Source organism: Toxotes jaculatrix, chromosome 24 (assembly GCF_017976425.1).
Source record: "Toxotes jaculatrix isolate fToxJac2 chromosome 24, fToxJac2.pri, whole genome shotgun sequence".
NCBI lineage: Eukaryota > Metazoa > Chordata > Actinopteri > Toxotidae > Toxotes > Toxotes jaculatrix.
In genome coordinates this window covers 9,209,327-9,222,942 of record NC_054417.1, presented here as the reverse complement: position 1 = coordinate 9,222,942, position 13,616 = coordinate 9,209,327, and the positions used below count along the sequence as shown (strand labels likewise).

The window sequence follows — 13,616 nt, the reverse complement described above, 5'->3', positions numbered from 1 at the left end:
TGCCTGAGAATACAAATAGTTTGAAATGGGCATTTCCTGTGTGCTTGCTGCATCGCTGTTGACGTTCCCTCAGGAAAAACACGAGAAGGATTGGGTTTATGTGAAACTGCTTACTCTGTTTTTTTTGGCTGAAGATTGTTCTGATTAAGTTATCTGAGAAGATCTGCAGCCACAGGTCTACAGTCATCTTAGCAGCGAAAAGCTCAGTCACTCTGGAAGAGATTTGTCAGCTAAAATGTGAAATATTCAAACTGTATGATCTGCTTGCAAGAATTGATTGTGCTCGCTCGCTGTTTCTGTTTTTACTTTGGCTTGCCGCTGTGATCCGTGATGATATTGATGCAGTTGTGTGTGTGCATGGTTTTAACTGTGCATACCTACCTGCCCACACCAACCCCCCCTCCCCTCCCTTAGTCCAACACCAGGCTAAAGCTCGTGCGGAGCCTGGCAGTGTGTGAAGAGTCCTTTCCTTGCCCTATTCCTGAGCCTTCAGCAGCACCTCAGGTAACAGCCTCCCTGAAAAACCAGAGTGCATTCATATTAGAGATGTGCCGGTACACCATTTTTACTACGTACTGCCAGCTTTTTTCCATTTCTGTTGGTAGCCTGATTATTGAAGTGTTCAGAGGACACCACAGGATGGTGGTGGATGTAGCACAGTACTGTATTCATGAGCACTTTGGTTTTAACGAACCTTGAGAGTGACCTTTAATCTGCCACAGAGGCATAACGACCACAGCAGAGACCAGAGAATCAGGATCCTTGCATGTCCAGCTCCTGCTGCTCAAGCCACGACTTGCTATGCTAAGTTCACCTACTTCAATGCTGCAAGGAACAAACATATTCACATTTCCCACATAGTGTTTGTACGCTTGAGTTTTCGCTGGTGCTCTTTTTTAATTACATGACCTTGTTGCACCCTCTTCCTCTTCAGTAGCACCTGAATTGAAAATTAGCACCACCGGCTGTTTATCTCAATGAGGCAACTCCTCATATTTGCATAACAGCAGTGGATGGAAACACGCATAAATTGATGCTTTCTTATGACAATTTTCGGGAAGTTCATGTACAGTTTTGCCTGCATTTTGATGGATACCTTGACTAGTGTGCAGGATTTTTTTTTTTTCCAGTTCTTTCAGAGCTTTCCAGAAGAAACCTGAACCAGATCATGTATGAAAACAGGAATGGTTACATAGAATTGATAAGAAACTGAAATGATTGAATAATTTAGTCTTTAAACAACCAACCTGCTTTTATTTATGGTTTTTCTAGTATATTTGTTCATTTGCAGAGTCCAGTAAAGCTGCAATTACAGTTTATTGTTCAGTTTGTTAGGTTTTAATAGAATACAAGGTCCAAGATGATGATGTGAGGTAATTTCACTGTGTTTCAGTTCTAATATTAGTGTTTCTGGAAAGTTTCATTAATAATAATTAGATTTTTTTTTTTGTGAAATTAATCGTAGCATGAAAATGTGATACCGGCACGTCCCTAATTGCAACCACGCTCTGTTCCTATGGAGCAGAATTGTCTTCATCTCATCAAGCTCAGTGTGACGTAGGTGGTTCTACGACGCCCCAGCCCGGTTCGTTAAGCTACAGGTCCATGTGCATGTAGCGTTGAAGTGCTGACCTGGGATCAGTTGTTCATTCCAGCTCATTACAATTGAGCAGGTAGACCTTCCGATGCTTGATTAGCGGCCTTCGTCTGACAGCTATGATTAAATACCTGGCCGTGACCGCCTGATGAAAACATCACATCATCAAAACAGAAAGTGTAGAGCTCCAACCGTGAGCCAGCCGTCACTTTGCTAAGTCAACTCTTCTTTTACATCGTATCTCCGGGCAGAGCCCCCCTCTGACCAAACTTACTCCATTACATGCCACTCTGCACAGCTCCTGGCATTCTTTCACACACACACACACACACACACATATATATATATATAAATATATATATACACACACGCACACACACAGGTGTGTCTGTTCCAGGCGTTTCAGCCAGTCAGCACCGAGCTCCATAACCAGAGGGCGGTGTTATTCCCACAACAGTCTCGCATCGTCTGCACTCACACGACGTCCTGTATTACTGCCATCAATCATGTCGAGGAAATTACAATTTCCACACGTCAGCTATAGAGAGCTGTGGAGCGCTCTAATTGAATACTCCTGATATTTCCCTCGCTACTGTTATTGGGCCCGGAGTCGAGACTCCTTTTGCGGCAAACTAACCTAGAGGGGCGAGGTAAAGCAATAAAGAGAGAGGAGCAAAAACACATTAGTGGAGTACACATTCAGCTGGAGGATCAGTGATTCTCATTCAAACCCTTCTGATTATTGAATCTAAACATTTCCCATTGTTCTCCATTTTGCATTTTTGTCTCTGCTGTCAAACGGTGAGGACTAACAAAGGGCTGTATGGATCTATAGGCTGTCCAAGCCATCTCCACATCTGCCCTTACATTGTACGCCTGGCTGTCAATTTCAATCAATGGTCAATAGTCGAGGGCCTCTGAATACGTGTCGTACTTTTTGTTTTAGACTGACAGCACGTTCATTACATATTCAGAAGACCATCATTTTCACGCTGTTTTTCCTTTATCTCAAGGTAAATGGATGTCAGGAAACAAATGAGGCAGCTCGCAACAGCTGCACATCAACCAGGCAGCTTCCATGTGATGCCGAGGGTGGAATTAAGTAGCAAACATCACCGCTTCTTGCCAGGAAAAAAAAAAATTTAAAAAAACCCCTTTGCTTTGAAAAACACACACACACACACATATATGAACTCGCTGTCACTTCCACAACACGCAGCCCGAGACTCATTTTCGCTTTCTCTCTGTCGCTCGCTCAGGCAATTAGTCAGTCACGTTTCTCATTAGCATATTACATTTTCACGTATATTCAGAGCGTCTTAAAACGAAGGAGAACGTAGCGTCTCATTATCTGGCTTCGCAGCTGTTACAGGGATCAAACTCGTGACCTTTTTTTGGTTATGAGCTGCTCTCCCACCACTAGGTCACCCCCTCTCTCACTCATTCATTCATTCCCTTCTCTCTCTCAAACACACACACACACACTCTCACAGACTCTCTGATGTTAGCTTTCCAGACTTGTGTTTAATCCACTTACGGTGCACTGGCAACCCCTCTCTTCTATACAACTTTCCTTTTCAGCCTTTGTAGAATTGCCTGAAAAGCAAATCAGATGCTGCTCTGAGTCGAGTGTTGAGTGAGTGTTTGCGAGGAAGAGCACGACTGGGGGTAAACCAAGGCCATTTTTAATAGATCTCACAAAGCATCCACACCAGTCCTCCAGCCAGCTTGCAGCACGGTTGATTTTCGGAATTTTTACAGTTGGAGGGGGATTACAGCTAACTCCTCATTCTGTTGAATTTTAAGGAATGAAATGTGCTGTGTTGTTTAATTTCAGGCTCAAATTCATGTATTATTCAGGTGGTTTAATAAAAACAAGCTAATCTGGCAGATTAATTGCCATAGTGATTTGGAATTCATGGACGCAGGCGCATTGTTACCGGCATGGAAACAGGTTTTCGATGATAAACCAGGAGAGTTTATTAAGTGTCTTACACTGGCCTCTTTTGCCCATGCTATTCTCTAATTAACCTAGAACCTCAGGCAAGATCATAGAGAATTAAATGCCTCATATTTAATGCCTCCTTTCTAAATGAATGTCTGTTCATCGTTCAGAACAGACTCACATTTAACGCTTGACGCTCTTGTAAAATGCTGACATTATTGTACTTGTGTGTGGTAACTCGTCGAAGTCTAAATACTTAAACTGAGGCCATTTGGCGAATCCACACACGCTCCACCATTTTATAAACAACAGTTTCAAACGCATACCTCGTAATCCATCTTTTTTTTTTTTTTTTTCAATTATTTGTTCTTCCCCAAACAGGATGGATTCCTTCTCCAGCCCCTTGAAAAGGAAGAACGAGCCACACAGGACCAAGCTGAGAAAGAGGACAGCTGTGACAAGGTGGACAAACCTGAGAAAACACAGAGAAAGAGGCTGTCAAGAGGTGAGAAATGCAATTAAACCTATTTTAGAAGTGTGTCTATACAAATGTTTTTGTTTTTCTCTTTTAGAAATGTGAATTTTCCAGGATACTATCACCTTCTCTTCTTATTCTTATGCATTTTAACATATTTATATCCTTAAACCAACAGTGACAGCTATATTTAAATATGTTTTAAGAATTTTTATGTAAGTTTGATTTGATTTGAGGGTTTGATGAAGACCTGGTCAGACTGGTGCCAGTGAAACAGATTTGCCATCCCAGTCACAGGAGCTGAAATATTCCCATTAACACCTCAGCTTTCTTTACATCATAAACACCTGGGGCCTCATTTATAAACATTGCTTACCCCTGAAAAAGAGCTCGAAAGATGCATGTGCATTTTTTTTTTCCCAAACAAAAATTGGAATTTATCTATAGTAAAGATGGCAGGAGAATATGTGCACCTGAGATAGATAAATAAATAAATCCTTTCTACATATATATGTTTATATAATCCATGATCTCACTTTGGTGACCGTTTCTGTGGCGACACTGAAGGCAAAGCGTTGAAATGAAGCCAAATGCCTTAATGATACTTATCATACAATCCATGTCACTCAGCCAAATTACAGCCCTTTAATAATTATATCCTTTACCATGTCACAGGGAACATCCAATCCTAAACATTTTTTTTTTCCTGGCGCAGTGCCCTCCAGTTTGTCCAAAAGCACTTCTCCATTTTAAATGATTTCTCATTATGGGCCGATAATTGGCGTGATTCAGTTAATTGCGACAAGCTCAAGGTGTGAAGCAATTATACGGATTCCCACAGGCGTATAAAGGTGTCTGCTTCCCTCTGTGGAGCAACACTACTGATGAGGCAGCCTCCAATTATAGAAACCAGACACCCACCGAAAGGGAACGAGCTCCGGTGTCCCCCCTGACTCCCACTGATGGATCCTATCCTTTTGTTGGTGCACAGGAACATGCTTTTTCTTTTTTGGTGTCAACTTCGTTATCCGTCCACCTCTTCATTTCTTAAATGGTTCAGCTGGCAGCGATACAAGCGGCCAGATTTTTTATTTTTTTCCTTCGTAGTGGTCACGCTAAGAACAACCATTAAACAGCACGGTCAACAATGTCACCCTCAGTCAGGTTCCTCTTTTCTGATGTCTTGACTTTTCCATTTTTCCCCTCACAAATACTTGAATGACAAGCTGGTTAATTTGCATATCAATATTCACAACGGGCGTTTCATTAACTGTTTATCATTAATTTGGGGGAGTTAACGAGGTGGAACATTTCAAGTTCCTTGTTATTCATATAAAAGGAAATTATACTGAGAAAATGACATGCTGTTAAGCTGAGGGACTGAGCTCATGACGATTTCTCTTCAGCGAGCAGTTGGAGTCCATACACATCAGCGTTTTTAGAAATGAGATCTGTGATGCATTGCCTTCATTTCAGCGGTCGCCTTGTTGATTACTGACACGAGACTTATATTTCTTTTGGTTAGATTCCAGTCAAGACTACACAGATTCAACTGGCATAGATCTCCATGAGTTCCTGGTCAACACATTGAAGGGCAACCCCAGGTACGCTCAACATGCACACTTGAATAAAAATACAAATAAATGGTTTACGCTGTGAATAAACATTCTGACAGCAGTATACAGTTTTGCTTTAACTTTCAAGGCTTCATTTACTCCCTTTGGAAATCTGTAGCCGTGTTTTTGAAATGTACATTATTTTTCTGTTTTTTTTTGTTTGTTTTTTTTGACTCTGGGCAGTTTACTGCTGACCTTTGTACCACTGAAGGTTATTCACTGGACTGGAGCTGCTGAAATTTAAATAAAAACTGGGGAAATGGGGCTGTTCTAAAACCTTCTGACTAGCAGTGTATGTATTTTGTTTTCTCAGGGATCGAATCATGCTTCTGAAGTTGGAGCAGGACATCTTGGACTTCATCAGCAATAACGAGTAAGAAATATTTATTTAAGATTTTATTAAAGACATATTCATTCAGGTTCTAACCCAGACTAAACTCCACAGCATCTGGTTCCATTCAAACACATTTAACCAGAGGAGAACTTGAACGCAGCTGCTGTAGTTTTGAGTGCGAGTGAAAACCTGCAAAACTCGTCAATCGTCAAATTAAAATGTTTTTCCAAACTCGCCTTTGAGCTGGCAGGAGCTCTCTAGAACACGAGCACAGAAGGATCCTTACACTTTGAGATGGGGCTGTGCTTGATGTCCCACAATGAAGACGAGCAGCTGTTCATGGTCCCAGCTGTGTCAACTGTGACCGCTCTGTAGCGTCTGAAGCCCTGTTTGAGTGTAGTGGTCATCAAATTCTCCATTTACTGTCTTTGTTAGAATGGAACCTTCCCTCTGAATCGCTGTCACTAATGTAGTCGTGTTTGTTGAGAGTTTGCTGAGGGCTTGATGTTCTCTTCAAGTGAACTCGGGAGTGCTTTGAAACATTTTCAAAATAGACCCGAGAGCACGTATATCCTCAGAAGGTAAAACAACAACACACTGCTACCAGATGAAACAGATGAAGCTTCACTTGCCCCCCCCTCACTCAGTGAACTCCTCATTTCAGACTGGGATTGTGACTGATGGGATTTTTGAACTGTAGACCATTAACCACATTCCTGTGTTCCTCCCCAGAAGCCAAAAGAGAAAGTTTCCGCCCATGACGTCTTACCACAGGATGCTGTTACATCGAGTGGCAGCCTACTTTGGCATGGACCACAATGTGGACCCCAGTGGAAAGTCAGTGGTGATCAACAAAACCACCAACACTAGAATGTGAGCCTCTCTTTGGTCTCTGATATATCCCAGTGTTGCCACAGTGAACTTTTAACACATAAATAATAGTATTATCAGACTGATGGACATTTGTGGCTGAGATGAGGATATGATCACTGAATATGATCTCTTATTATAACTATCAGTTTACTTGTTAATTGCTGGTAAATGTTCTGCAGCCATAGTTGCTGCGATCAGTCGACAGATAGGTGGGTTTCCTGCCCTGCTTGCTGGTTAACATATGTTGCTGTCAGCATCTGCCTGAAATTAAGCTGCCACCAAAACTCTTGCGAATTCCCCTCCACCAACAGACCCGATCAGAAATTCTCAGAGCACATCAAGGATGACAGGGCGGACGATTTTCAGAAACGCTACATTCTCAAACGAGACAACTCCAGCTTTGATCGTGAAGACAGCACGGTAGGTGTTTTTTTTTTTTTTTTTTTTCCACCAAGCTGTCACTTTCATTTCTGACATGTTGGTAAGAGTGGGACAATCTGGCGTCCCTGACATAGCTGCTAAAGAAGCGTGTGTGTCGGTATGTGTGTCTGTGTCTCTGTGTGTGTGTCTGTGCGTGTGTGTGTGTGTGGTGTGTGTGGTGTGTGTGTGTGTGTGTGTGGTGTGTCCTTGCCAGATTCGAATGCGTTTGAAAGCTGACAAGAGGAGCAAATCGATGGAGGAGAGGGAGGAGGAGTACCAGCGAGCCAGAGAAAGGATATTTGCACATGATGTGAGAGCTGTTAGTGTAGGCGGGCTGGGGGGCTGGGGGTGGGGGTGGTGGTGGAGGTGGTGGGGGGGTGGGGGGCATGTTGCACAAATCTTTGTGTCATTTCTATTCATGTGCAAATTCAGTGGATTTCTTGCTACCAATTACCACTGCTGGATATATGAATTTATAGACGGGGGTTGCTCCAGTTTGGAGCCCCCCTTTTGTGGAGAAGTCAAATTTATAATTAGAGCTGCAAGCAGGTGCAGCAGGGTCACAGCACCTTATATTTATATTTATTGATAAATTGATTATTCCTGTAGAGTCAAATTCATACGGACAAAAAGCAGATTTTTTTTTTTCATGACGCAGGGACGTGACACGTAGCTTTCAGCAGAGCTCAAATGCAAAGAAGAGAAGTGTTTGAGGTAACAGTCAGAACAGGCTGTGCTATGAATGAACTGTACTCCTGGAACTGACTGTAATTTTCCTTTTCACCCACAGGGAGATCACTTCATACTAGATAGAAGGTAAGCAATGAAACTGCAATTATCACATGACCGCTGACTTTGCTTCACCTCTCATTAAGTAATAATTTTGTTCCAAAAGGCTGTATCTAATATGGATGATGAATTGTCGGTTAATTGGCTGATTTCATCCTTTAAAGTGTAACTAAAGCTCTTCGCTTTTAAATGAATCACTTTTATAGTTTTGCTGTCAGAGCAGCAATTAGAGTCAGCTCTGTCATGTTTTAAAATGGTGGATATCTCATTTTGTCAGCGCCTGTTCTGTAATACCTCTCTCCTCCCTTCAGCGCTCAGGATGAAGACGCATGCATGAGCACCCAACAGAGGCGGCAAATGTTCAGGTAGGACCACCCCCGTCACACATCATTCGGCTCTTTTCAGAGACTGAAACCGCAGGCAGAGAAAACCCTTTGAATCGCCGTCCGTCTTAATCGGCTCGCTCAGGAACAGGAGTGCTGATCTGAGGATTTTGTTTTTTTGCTGCTCAAGAAAGCTTCTGTTAAATAGGATTTTCTGCCCAGGCCTCCTCATGTGGGTCAGGCTATTTGGACCAAAGCTTGCCAATTAAACCATGAAAACGTGTGTGGTTTTTTTTTTTTTTAAAGATGTCATCTTTTATTGATCAAGCAATGATCATGCATGAATATAATGTTTCGTGGGAGAAGATGCAGTCTTCCTGTATTTAAATCCACAAAATAATGACCATTGCTGAATATGGTAAGATGTCATAACCTGAGTAATCTAAAGGCAGATACATCTTTTGTTTTTAAAAACACTTTAATACAGGTTTCTGGTTTTATTTTGCCCTCTTTTTTATAATTTTACAACATTAAACTACATAACCTTTGGTTTTCAACTGCACCTATACTATTTTGTATTAATGATTAATAGACCACTTGAGAAAATATGAAACATTTTTGAGCATTTTACATTATTAATACAACCAGAAAACTTCAGAATAAAAATTTTAGATGCCAATACTTTCCTCTCTCACAGGTTACGGGCCGGCCGGTCGGGCGCCAGCCGGCAGAGCAGCTCTGAGACGGAAACGCTGCCGCGGCACGGCGAGCCTCGGCCGTGGAGCAGCACCGACAGCTCGGACAGCTCCAACCATCTCGCCCCGCGGCCCGCCATCACCAAGGCCAGCAGCTTCAGCGGCATCTCCCCCGGCCTCGTCCGAGGGGACAGCACAGCCAGCAGCAAGAGCACCGGGAGGCTCTCCAAAACAGGCAAGAGAGACAGCTGGGACTGAGGCAGACAGACTAGAGCCATATCTCACAGCTGTAATACAATATTTAGCATTTGCTCAGATCCTCAGAGTCCTCAGAATAGCCTCAGTTTGTTTAAAATGAAACAAAGCAGTGCAAATATACCTCAGTGAGGCACTCTAATATACACAACACTGCATCCACTTGTACTTTAAAAGAGTAACAGGCAATTTTCCGCCTTCTACACGTTTTAATGACTTGTTTTTCTTGGGAGAAACCAAGTCATGTTTTATCAGATTCAGCTGTTCTGTGACTGATGGTGATTACATTGTCCAGGTGAATTCTGAGTGTCGATGGAGGAATTTCTCTGGTTGCCAAGTCAGCACGTCATTTATTCAGTTACTCAGACAAGGGAGAGGACAGCCTGCGTTCCAGCGTGAAGAGGAAAAATTCACTAATTAAATAGTGCTCTGGGTAAAAAGGGGAACAGAAATACAGATTTTGCATATTCAAGCAAATTCCCCATGAATTCGGGGTACCTGAGATCTTATCCGAATAAATGTTTGTCGTCCTGCTGTGGTCAATAAAGTCTGTGGGTCGCCCTGCAGTCGGGCAGCTGTCAGAACTAATTACCGTGCAGCAACACAGTGATGGAGCAGGCTCTTTAAAAGCGGTGTAACAGCAGTAGTAGAAAACCTAGCAATGAGAAGGTGCTGCATAATGTATAAGTCTAAGCGCTGGGAAGTGCCATGCAAGTCACTGAGATGAAGTTAGGGCTTCTCCCCAGCTGCGAGTGCTTACTCCACAATATCATACATTTGTAAGTTGATTGGCGGAGATGAGATAAAAACTGTTCTTCGCTGTGGGCTCGTCTGCTGTATCTCAGGGTGGAAATTCTCGGTCGGCCTCTGCTCTCCCTTTTGTTCCCTGCCACTGTTTCCATCTAGCTTTTTTCTATTTTTGCCATTTTTTTTTTTTCACAGAGAGGTAGCAGCAGCAGGCTTCTTGCCTGAGCAGTTTTTTAAGTTGTGTACGAGGCGGCTGGCTGCCCTCACTTTGTGTTTTGGGAGTATAAGTCCAGGAGACACATCTTCCCTGTGCTGCTGCGTTCTTTTGTATTTGCCCCTCTCCTCAGCCCTCAAGAAAGCTTTCCTTGCAACAGGCTGCAGGCCATCTCCACCTGAAAATAGGAGCTTATATTTGATAGAAATTAGTTTGCGATATGGTTTTTTACACAGATCAGTTCGGATAAAAATTGTTAAAATTACATCTGCTCCTTCTCCCTTAGTGAAAAATCCATAGTTTATGAATACGCGAATATTGAATGTGAAAACGGCCTTGTAGCGTCAGACTGTGTACAGTGAAGCTCAAACATCCAAGTGAAGGAACAATTGTCAAAACAAATCTCTGAGTGGAGGGGGACTTTAAAGGTTTGAACACTTCCTCCAGCAGCTTCAAAATGTGATTTAAAGGGAAAAAACATTGTGGCCACATTGTGGTTTGATAGCAGCAAACACTAAACCCTCTCAGGCCCTAAACACCAGACTGCAATGTCAGTCCCTCCTCCCAAAAACCAAGGGCTTCTTTGCACGCTTACCATTTTGCACGGCATACAGTAATTATACAGGAAGACATCCACCACAGACAGGGCAGAGATACCAATTTCTCCATCAACAGTTGCCTCGAGAGACCAGAATGCAATGCAGTCACAAGAGATGTAGCATTATTAACACGAGGCATGACTGTGAATTTTCTCCCCTGCATTATTATCACCATCGACCGGCAACAAGTTCACGCTTCTCCTCTCAGAGCCTGTCTTAAAGTCATTCAGACAAATGTAGGTAATCTTTTTGTTCTGCCCTTTTTCCAGGTTCAGAATCATGCAGTAGCGTCGGTTCCTCGTCCAGCTCGCTGTCCCGTCCCCAGCTGCCTCTCCCAGTTCCAGCCTCGTCCCGGTCTAACATCCCCAGCGCGCCCTTAATCCACTCAGCCGCCGACACCAGAGGCCCTGGACACCCTGAGATGATCAAGAGCGTCCCTTCACAGCCACCACCAGCTACAGACGCAACCAACTATTATGTGTTGCCGATAGAAGCCTCAGGGATACCACCTGGCAGCGTCCTGGTCAACCCCCACACAGGTGGGTGATACAATGTCTCTGTGTGAACATGAAAAGCCAGAGTTTCTATTTAAAAGCTCCTTTGTTGTGAATTAGAAATCACCAAAAAAAAAAAAAAAACACAACTTGAAATTGTTTCTTTTCTCAAGGTCGATGAACGAAGCTCAATCTACTGCATTAAATCAAAGAAAAGTTTCCCAAAATAAATTTCTCCCTCTTGTTATTTTCTGGTTTCCTGTTGAATATTCATGACTTGGGGACAGAATTTCAGATTGGCATGGGGCTACACTCGGTTTGTCTGTCAAATTAGTAGTCAGACCAAAGCATGCTGATCAAAATGCATTGAACAGATGGGAGAAATCTGTAAATATTCATCATGGGCCTAACGCACAGTTGTGCACTTTTGGGCTGCAAACTGAACTTCAGATGCTGCCAAATCTCCGCTCTCCTCTCACGGGCTGTGTTTGGGTGTGTCCTTCGCTGTCACACGGAACATAATTCAAGTGTTTTCTTTCCTATGATGCTAATCATGAGTGTGTGTACCGTTCACATCACTGTGGTTTTTGGTTTCTTATGAATTTATTTTGACAGGCAAGCCTTTCATCCATCCCGATGACAGCACTGTAGTTTATAACCCGGCGAGCATCGTCTCCGCTGCTGGCAGGAACCCGCAGCAGGGGAAAACCCCACAGCAGACAATCTCTGCCGTGAGCCAGCAACAGGCAGCCAATCATCTACACTCCCAGGTCAGTGGGCGGGACTATATTTTCAGTCTGGAATCTTTTTCCTCATTCCCACTGAACTGGTGTAAAAACTTCAGAGGTTTTCCTAACTTTATCTCAGCCTCACTAACAGAGAGTGTTAAAATGGGAGCTAATGAATGGTTGGAGCTTCACTAAGCCATTTAATTGACTATTTACTAAACCCCTCCCCCAGACAGCAGTTGTCCAATCATCACTTAGCAACCGTTTCTAGGCATAACTAATCAAGCAAAAAAGGGGCTTATCATATGGTGAATTGAAGCTCCCACCATTTTACTAGCAACCTTTGTCAAGTCTCATCTCCTGTTCCCTCTGTCCATCTTTTCTTCCCTTCCCTCCTCAGCCGATCTGTCCTCCTCTCCAGCCGTCCTCCGAGCCTGTCCACAACCCAACGGTTTCTTATCCTCTTCCTCCTCCTCTTCCTCCTTCTCAGTTCCTGCCCATCTGTCCTAACCAGCAGTACACTGTGGTACAGAACTTCTTTCTTCCATTTTATTATTCTTCCCCCGCTCCATCTCCTGTCAGACCTGGCTCATTAAAAATTTATTTATATCGTGTATAGTTTTATAGACTTTTCTCTGAGCTGTGAAATTAATAAGTTAAAGTCCAGCTTGTGTCAGGCTAAAGAAATGCTTTGAGCTCTGTTGTGACCCAGGTCTTCGTACTGTATGTATGTCCCTTTAAACAAGCTCCTTCTGTGGTTATTTAAAATGGAGCTACATTTTTTATCTGTTTTAAAGTGTGAATTTAGCAGGCAGAGTTTTGTATTCACCTTCAGTGTAGTTCTTTTTTTTTGTCTTGAGTCCACATTGTTGGAGGTGTGGCTTAACAAGATCTTTTTAGTGTTTCTCACCTTTCCAAACTTCAGCACAGACCTTATTATTCCCCCCGTTAACTATTCCATTTTTTATTTTTTATTTTTTTTGGTGGAAAGGTGCATCTAAATCCAGCAGGAGCCATTACCCACATATATAGACCATGCATTCACTTAACCTCATTTTTGACCTGGTTTTAGTGAAAGACATGCCTCTGTGACTAATTATGCCTGTGGAAAGTTCCATTAATATTTAATTCATCACCAGATGTTAGCGCTGAATAATCCATGACTAAAAACACTACTTTTCCAACAACATGTCAGAAATGACCTGGACTGGCTTGCGCGCTGGTGATACAGATAAATAGTTCACTGGAGTCTGCTGGTCTCTGTAGACCTGGGTCAGATTTCAGCTCTGCATTTGTTTAACCTTCAAGTGAAAGTCAATTTAACAAATGTCTTTGATTTAGCACTTAGCTTAGAAATCAGCTGACTGTCCCTGGTGGTTGAACTGTATTGATCCATATTCGGAGCTGATTTAATGAGTAAAATGCTGTGACCCAGGTTCTGATTGTCAGTGCTGTATGTTTGTGTGTGTTTGGTTGTGTGTGTTGTTGCACTGAATTTAGCTTTTGTCCGAA

The 13,616-nt window shown here is 42.8% G+C and overlaps 1 protein-coding gene across 11 annotated transcripts in view; it reads left to right on the top strand.

Moving 5' to 3' along the window:
- The window catches only part of LOC121177737 (R3H domain-containing protein 1-like), a 41,521-nt gene that overhangs the window by 16,431 nt on the left and 11,474 nt on the right, over window positions 1-13,616 (top strand). For 7 of the 11 annotated variants that reach the window (XR_005893354.1, XR_005893355.1, XR_005893353.1 and 4 more), the window contains exons 5-17: window positions 415-504; window positions 3,924-4,047; window positions 5,543-5,621; window positions 5,947-6,006; window positions 6,700-6,840; window positions 7,152-7,260; window positions 7,475-7,570; window positions 8,051-8,076; window positions 8,361-8,414; window positions 9,070-9,302; window positions 11,152-11,421; window positions 11,992-12,146; window positions 12,505-12,630. Coding sequence is in view for 8 of the 11 variants with exons in the window: in XM_041032054.1 (XP_040887988.1) it covers window positions 415-504; window positions 3,924-4,047; window positions 5,543-5,621; window positions 5,947-6,006; window positions 6,700-6,840; window positions 7,152-7,260; window positions 7,475-7,570; window positions 8,051-8,076; window positions 8,361-8,414; window positions 9,070-9,302; window positions 11,152-11,421; window positions 11,992-12,146; window positions 12,505-12,630 (1,563 nt within the window). In the remaining 3 variants the exon portion in view is untranslated. The remainder of the gene's footprint in view (window positions 1-414; window positions 505-3,923; window positions 4,048-5,542; window positions 5,622-5,946; window positions 6,007-6,699; window positions 6,841-7,151; window positions 7,261-7,474; window positions 7,571-8,050; window positions 8,077-8,360; window positions 8,415-9,069; window positions 9,303-11,151; window positions 11,422-11,991; window positions 12,147-12,504; window positions 12,631-13,616) is intronic. The other 4 variants (XM_041032057.1, XM_041032055.1, XM_041032056.1 and 1 more) reach the window with 3 other exon arrangements.